Below are 8,360 nucleotides of genomic sequence, written 5' to 3'. Positions count from 1 at the left end.
TGGGCAACGGGATCACCATGCCCATCATACTTATCAAACTTGGGGGTCTTGAAGCCGGGTGGCAAATGAACATGGGGAAACATGCATAGATCGTTAAATGAAACACTCTTGTGGCCGCCCAAACCCTGTATGTTTCTCATGGTTTGTTCCAAACTCTTCATTTTTCTAGTCATTTCCTCTTGTTCCATATTCTTTTCGGGCTTTTCGATCTCAATTGGGACAACGTTATGAGGAGTATGCTTGTATGAATCTGGAACCTTTAAAGTCAGTTCTGGAGAGTAATGTTGGGCATCATGAGCATCCAGTTGTGGATCATTATTTGACTTTTGAGCAACAGCCGGTTGAGGGACAGTGAAAGTATGGACAATGGGTATAGTAGGTGGGTCATTTCTGAGGGGTGCGATTGGAGGATGTGGAATGGAGGTACTGGGGATAGTGGGAAGGTTAATGCTCGAACTGAATCCAGGTTGGTACAATGGGTTACTTGTTATGGAGATAGGCACTTGAGTGGAGACTGACACATTATGAAGATTATCCGAAGGCCCTATGGGTAGTGAGGGCGGTGCTTGTCCATTCACCCAGGCTTGGTACATCTCTGCCAATTGTTGCTTCAACACTCTTACTTCTTCAACCAGTCCTGAACCTTGTTCAACCAATTGTCCATGGACATCATCATTATCTGACTCATTCTCACTGTTGTTTGCCATTCTACTTTTTCCTTTTGATCTCGTGTTGTAAGGGTGAGTCGCCAGTTTAAACCACAAACCAACCACCTCTGTTTTACTTTATCTTTTAAAATGACAAACAATAAACATGTTAGAGTTAGGCATTTTGCAGATATTAATCACACATTATATGTCATGCACCTAATGCCATTTTCATTTCTAAAATGATCTTGGAAGGCTTTATGTTTCATCCCGGCTTATTGATTTATTGGTTTATTTTCATCTTGAATTTAACGGGTTTTTTTTTCATTTTTTTAGATTAATTATGGTTATGATCGCATCCGATGAGGATTGCCTACGTATCATGACGCCGCATGAATCAGACCATTACGTAGTTCAGGGAAAAACAATAATAGTAGATTTTTTTTTAACAAAACGAAATAATACAATAATAGAAAGAACATTACATTGAAAATGACTTACCAAACTCTGACAAGACTAAAAGACAACAATTTTAAAGATTCAACAATGACTCAAACTAAAACATAACTTCTACATCAAAAAAGTTCTAACAACTACGACTATAATTCAACTCCCCAATCTTCTTGCTTTCAAACACTGGAACATCTGATCATGGTGGGGCTTGCCCTGGTTGACCCCCTAATGTACGGTACATCCTTTCTAACTCTGCTGCAAGATGACGGGCAAAAATAGGTGCATGCTCCAAAAACTTCTCATAATCCATCCCTTGGCAGTTCACATAACTTTGAGCGGTATAAACAGCCAAATTATAGACTTGCTCTTTGAAGTACTAGAAATTCTGGTCTCGATCTTGTAACTGCTGCTGGCAAGTGGTGGCTATCTCCCTTATGTGTCCCTCACGATCTAAGGCTGACTCCAACTGAGCCCGAAGTCTAGCCTGCTCGAGTCTCGCCTGAGCCATCTCCCTATCAAAATCTGCATGCTGGTATTCTCTATTGTACCTTCTCATTTCTTCCAACTGTGCATGGAGCTGAGCTTCTGAACGTACCCAATGGGCCTTCTCTCTCTCGAATTGAGCCCTCTCTTCTTCAAATTTTGTTACTTGGCGATCCTTACTTGATTCGGCCTTCTCATTTAGCTGTACGATCTTTTCCTTGGCTTTGTCCAATGCCTTTTCAGTCTTTGCCAAGAGGGAATCATAATCTTGCACCTTTTCCATCAGATTGGCAATGGTTCTCTGGTCTTTCCAACTTCTCACTGGCACTTCAGAGGCTTTCTTCATCTGTTGAAGTTGAGCACGAAGGGCTTCATTTTTGTGGATCAGACTCTTCTTTTCCCCTTCGGCTTTTTGTTCTTGCAAGTCTTTCTCAAAATTGAGGTTTCTCAGCCTTTCTTCTAAGGCATGAATAGTTGTTTTGTATCCCTTTTCCCGTTCACCCCAGGCCAACCGTTCTTGGATTTTATCATCAAAGGCTTGAACATGCGGTCTTTTTGTGGGCCTTTTGGGCTCTGGCACATCATCCATGCGAGACCTCTTCCCAAACCATATAGCATAACCCAGATCTACCTCATCTCTCGTAGGATCTGGCACCTGAGTATCATCTTTCAAGTAGCGACAACCATTCCAAATTTGCTGGATTAAAGCTTCGGGGAGTGGGGCTTCGGGGTGTAGCTCAATAACTTGCACACTCAAATCTTCATCTTTAGGTACTACTTGGTACCTTCCTAGCTGTCTTAGAACTCTGTGTGGCGTATACGGCTGGACACTTCTCAAACCCAACAACAGCAAATGACTTTTTAGGGCAGACATGTGTATCACCTCTCTTAGCGGGAGCCATCCCAAAGTCCACTCAATTTGACTTGCATTTAAAGATCTTAGGTGGGATATCCAGGCTTCCACCCCTTCTGGAGAGTTGTAATCTTTTACTCTTTCTTCGTAACTATCAATGAAATTGTCCTTGCTCGGACCATAGCTCATGAACTTGGGGTGATGTCGGAGATGCTCAATCAACCACATTTGTAACAAAATATTGCACCCTTCGAAGAATTTTGCCCCAGACTTGCACAAAGTTAACGCCTGATAAATGTCTGATAGAATGATCGGGGCAAGAGTGTGATGTTCTTTGGTAGTGAGGACCTGTACAACCCTGGCTATGCAGGTATCAATTGTCCGCTCCTTGTTTGGGAAGACCATAATTCCCAGAAACGCCATTATGAAGGCGAAGCGACGATGAATATACCATGTGTCTTTGTTCTGCTTGTTGTTAAGACCCTTTTCATGCATTTCAAACCCATTTGGCTGCCCGAACCTAGAGTACAGGAAGTAGAAAGAACAAAACCCTTCGACTACGTTGGTCTTTCTAATTTGCTTACTGATGTTCAGAAGATCGAAGAATCGGTGTACATAAAGAGCCCTCGGGAATATGAGCTCCTGGTTTCTCAAATCCCTGCCAAACCCGGAATATCCAGCTATCTCTTCTAAAGTGGGAGTTAGCTCAAAATCGGAGAAGCGAAAAACATTGTGAACAGGGTCCCAAAAAGTCACTAGTGCCTCAATCAAATCGTCCCGTGGTTTAATTTTCATAATATCTGTGAGGGCTCCCAGGTGCTTGGTGACCCATTTCTGACCATCTTCTCCTAAATCATACCACCACATCTGAAGCTGAAGTGGAGCCTCGTCTACAACTGTGAACGGTGTGTTCTGGACAGTGCTCATTTTGTACCTGTGGGTGGTTAAGGTTAGGGTTGACACTAGTCTCAAGAGACAGAACCAATGCACTCATTTTGCAAACAATCTTTTGTAAATAACTCAATTTTAAGAAAAATCAACGAGAAGGGGGGTTATTTTTGCAATTGTGACCGAAGAAAGGGTGGCTATTTTTGCAACTATGGCCCCTTCTTAGGATAGCTTTAGGGTCGGGGGAAGGGCATTATGGTCAAAGTGATTCCCAATTGACAGACACATCTGTTCTTGCGAGAACAGCCCTTCAACAATTTTGAAGATGTTCTAAGGCTATTCTGACAGGAACGATTTGGGATTAACCGAAGATGGGTCTGTTTATTTGTTTTTTTGATTAAAAGAAAAACACTAGACAGATTTCTTTTTTTTTTTAGTTATTTTATAAAAATGGGGCCAAACCCTATGAAGGTTGCCTACGTATCTCACATCCGGTGAGAATCAGACCCGCGTAGTTCGTAAAAATTTCAGGAATAGGATGACACTTTTTTTTGTTGAAAAATTCAGGCTTTTTTTTGGGGGGTAAATACTGAAATTTTCGAAAATCGGGTAAATTTTCTCCCTCATATTTTTTTCTTTCTGGTTTTTCCTCAATATTTTTATATTTTTATTTTATTTTAGAAACCGGTCAACATGCACAAGCCAAATCAAACATAATGCACAAGTAGCACATAAGATGCATCAGGATGGTCTTGTAATTTCGGGTACACCTGTCCTAGACGGACCCAACCCCTGTGTTGAGTCCCCAAAGTCAAATGCACATGATGCAAACAAACGTTCCTACTAGGGATCCTGCATGAGGCTATGTTATTATAGGTTTAAATCCTAAGGGGAGTGTTTTAGACCTGGCTTACCCAAGCGGACAGCTCGAGCCGAGGTGAGGGTAATGTACCGGGAGCACGAAAGTCTATCCGGCCTAGTTACTGACCCAGCCTCGTTCTAATTGGTATGACTTCTAACAGAAAAGTGGGCCACGCGCACGTGTGCACCATAAATTCAGAAGATTCAGAAGGGAGACGTAAGAAGACAATTTAATACAGTTCAAATAATATCAAAGTGGTAAATAAGTGACAATTAGCATATTAGACCCAAAAATACATTAATAATATCAAATCAATAAAGCCAAGTATAAATCATCTTATAAGCTCGAATTCTGAACCCCGAACCAGAAGTTCTGGGTTCTTCTCCCCAGAAGAGTCGCCAGAGCTGTCACACCTCCCCTTTTCCCCTAGGGGATAGGAAGTTTTTCCAATTTAAGTGACATTAATCAAAAATAAAATTTATTATATTTTAAAGAGTCGCCACTTGGGATAAAATTTGGTGTCCCAAGTCACCGGTTTATTTTAAACCCCAAATCGAGGAAATTTGACTCTGTTTTACGGTCCGCGAACACAGAAGACCGGGTAAGGAATTCTGTTAACCCGAGAGAAGGTGTGAGGCACTCTCGAATTTCGTAGTTTTAGCACGGTCACTTTAATCATACATGGCTTAATTAAATTATTTAATTATTCATTTTAGAACCTATGTACATTTACCTTTTTATCATTTTTAATTGCTTGATTATTTGTAATTATGGAATTATTTTGAAACGAATCACGCGTACGTGTATTCGTTTTATTTGGTGTGTCATGAATCATGTCACGCGTACGTGTACACAATTAATAACACTTTATTATTTGCAACCCCTATTTATCTATTAATAGGCCTTACAATGTGTCTAGACCCAATTAATTATATTCTCCCTTGAATCTATTCTCGGTGAGAATGTGAAAGAAATATACTCAACAGTTTAATATGAAATATCCGATTAATTTACCAAGGAAAATACTTATGATAATAAACAAAAAAAAAACAATAACAAAAAAAAAAAATTATTCAAATAAAGTTCATGAAATGAAGATAAAACTCATGAATCCAATTTATTCTTCAACAGTGAAACAAAGAAAAAATCTATATCCGTAGACTAATTTAAAATAGCTATTCATAATACTAAAATAACTTACAGTGGAGTTAAGGTATAAAGAAATTAATACAATTAACATTTTTTTTTTAAGGAATTCCTACTAAAATTAATACCTGAAACTTTAGTTTTCATGTCCAAGTAGTTAACAGTTGTAAACATTTATTCAAAGAAGAAAAAGTTTTCTTTATATATAAGAAACTTACTAGAATCTTATAAGGAAAAATTTATTATAATTTATGGTCTATTCACAAGAATGACTGAAAAAATTAACTCGTTTCTAATGAACCTCATAGCACAATTTTGTGCAAACTTAACTGACCGCTAAATTAATACTAGAAAAACATTTATAGCATCACCATAGTCATTTTAACCTTAATTTCTTATGAATTCTCTCTTTTTAGTCTTTCACTAAATAAACTAAATGATAACAATTATCCAAAAACATATGCTCAAAAAGAAAAATGACGGATTAAGGAAATAAATTACTAATAAAAGGAACCAAATCCTAATGCTCTGAATTTATTCAAAGAAAACTAAGAAATAACAGTGAAGAAGGATAAAATCCAAACCTTAGCAAAAGAATTTCAGTAATACAAGAAAAAGAACCAGTACAAATTCCAATCTAATACAGAAACTCAGGCCGGACAAAGTAGCAGCAATGTCGAACCTGAAGCAACGAATGGAAACTCGACCTCCTAATCACACGAGAATCTCTCAAACTTTTATCTAGAAAAACTCTCTTTCCTTTTGTTTTTGAATCTTCTTTGTTTCTTCCTCTCACTTTTCACGTTATTTTTCTTATTCAAAGATCTCCCCTTAAGCAAGTGCAAGTGTGTGCTATTTATATGAAAAATCCTAAAGTCCTACTCGTATGTGTGTATGATCATGGATTAGATTGAGGGGATAGTTGGGACGTGAGGAGTGAGACGTGGGGAGTTTGAAAAAATGAGGATTATGGTTGTATAGGCAGCTTACTAAGATTAGAAGAGATCTTTTGTATTGTTTATTTTATTTTTATTTTTTTTCTTCTTTTTGTTAGTTGCCCTTCTTTTTTTTTATTTTATAAATTAACTTTTATTTCTTCTTTTTTTTTTAATTTTTTTTTTTTTTAGAGAAAGTAAATTGCATAGTTAAAAATATTAGTCAGCTACTTTTAAATTTAAATATTATATACATAAGAAAACTAAATATTTACATTGTAGTTTAAATTATACTAAGAAAGATACTATAGCTTACTTATTAAAATTCTAATTATATGAAACCAAGTAGTTTTTTTCTCTTTACAAATAGAAACAAAATATGTATTTTAAAAGTGTGAATATTTTTGTAGTTTTTATAAACTCTACTAAAAGTGAGATAAATGTTTAAAATATCAAGATTAGATATAAAGCACATATTTACACTAAAATAGTATAGAATTTGAGTGTGGTCAAAAATTAGTTGTTCACAGGCCGCAGATGCGGAAGCTGGGCTCCTAAGTGAGTTCCTCACCTGCAATGGATTTTTTCGCAGGTGCGGTGGCGCAGAAGCGTGAAAGTTTTCGCATGTGCGAAAAACCTGGGCAGAAACCATAAATAGAACCCTTCGCGAATTTGGTTCATTTCCACCATTTTCAAATCGGATTTTGGAGCTTTTGGAGGGTTTTTGAAGGGTGATTCAAAGGATATCAGTGAGGTAAGTTGCTTGATCCCTAATACTTGTATATATGGTTATTTTTCGTTGTTTAATCATTGTAATTAGTAAAAATGAGCGGTTAGGGCTTGGAATTTTTGGAGAGTAATATAAGGATTTGAAGGACCAAACGATGTCGGATTTTGATGAATTTGGTATAGTTAGGTTCGTGAGTGAATGAGCTTTCTAGTTTTGTGAATTTTGTCAGATTTCGAGACGTGGGCCCGAGGGCCGGTTTTGAGAAAATTTCGGATTTTGGTCTAATTTTGTAGCTTTTCTTGTGGAATTCATTCCATTAGCGCGTATTGATATTATTATACTGATTGTGAATAGATTTGAAGTATTTGGAGGCAGAGTCTAAAGGCAAGAGCATTGCGGGGTAGAGATTTGACCGATTGAGGTAAGTAACGATTGTAAATCTAGTCCTGAGGGTACGAAACCTCGGATTTTGTATCATTCTACTATTTTTAGTGACGCACATGCTAGGTGGCGGGCGTGTGGGCGTGCACTGTTAGGAATTGTGATTCGGTCCGTCCCGTAGCAACTGTAAAGTTGCATACTTTGTTGAAACTATATCATATTTATATGTTTTAGAAAGAATTTGTGTAAATTGGGCTGAATGCCATGTTTGGGCCTTACGCCAGTGCTGTTTAGACCCTTAGGGGTTGTTTCTTACTATCCTATCATTGTTTTTGATATAAAATCTATACTCAGTCATGTTTATACTTGTTTACCACATAACTCAGTTTTATGACTCTATTTTGATGCATATAAATATTTTGGGCTGAATGCTCTGTTTTACTGAAATGCCCGAGTGGCTTGAGAGGTTTATGACTGAGTGAGGTCGAGGGCCTGATTGTGAGGATGAGTGTGGATCGGGGATGCCCGCCTGCAGCATACTTTATTATTGTAGCACGTGAGTTGTCCGTACAGATTATAGCGCTTGGGCTGAAGGAGCCTCTCCGAAGTCTGTACACACCCCCAGTGAGCGCATGTACCTACTGAGTGCGAGTGCCGAGTGTTGAGTGCTGAGTGACTGTAAGGCATGAGTGATTATGAAGTATGCCCGAGTGGTAAGAGTGATTGTGAGGTATGCCCGAGTGGCACGAGTGACTGTGAGGTTTGCCCGAGGGGCTGTATATGAGTGATGTTTTGCCCGATGGGTTGTTTATGATTTCATCATTTTGCTCACCTTTGCATTTTTCCTCTGTCTGAAAACTGTTGAAAAAGATCTTTAAATGATTTTTACTGGAATTGGGTTAAACGAGATGTTTTGATTCAAATCTTGATTTTAAAAGCATGTGGTATTTTACTAAGATTTTCCGATATGAATGTTATATGC

General features: G+C 38.0%; 1 protein-coding gene across 1 annotated transcript; it reads right to left on the bottom strand.

Annotated features, from left to right (window-relative positions):
• Window positions 1–1,476: 1,476 nt before the first annotated feature.
• On the bottom strand, window positions 1,477–3,412 carry LOC138903918 (uncharacterized). Its single transcript, XM_070192493.1, has one exon. The coding sequence runs from the start codon at window positions 3,361–3,363 to the stop codon at window positions 1,477–1,479; it is 1,887 nt and encodes a 628-aa protein (XP_070048594.1). The 5' UTR covers window positions 3,364–3,412.
• Window positions 3,413–8,360: the final 4,948 nt, after the last annotated feature.

The sequence above is a fragment of the Nicotiana tomentosiformis genome, unplaced genomic scaffold, assembly GCF_000390325.3.
Source record: "Nicotiana tomentosiformis unplaced genomic scaffold, ASM39032v3 Un00156, whole genome shotgun sequence".
Classification (NCBI taxonomy): Eukaryota; Viridiplantae; Streptophyta; class Magnoliopsida; order Solanales; family Solanaceae; genus Nicotiana; species Nicotiana tomentosiformis.
Note: the sequence above shows the minus strand (reverse complement) of the source record. Positions and strands in the feature narration are given on the sequence as shown.

Excerpts from the sequence above, each read along its gene's own strand:
- LOC138903918 (XM_070192493.1), bottom strand. The coding sequence starts at position 3,363 with ATGAGCACTGTCCAGAACACACCGTTCACAGTTGTAGACGAGGCTCCA.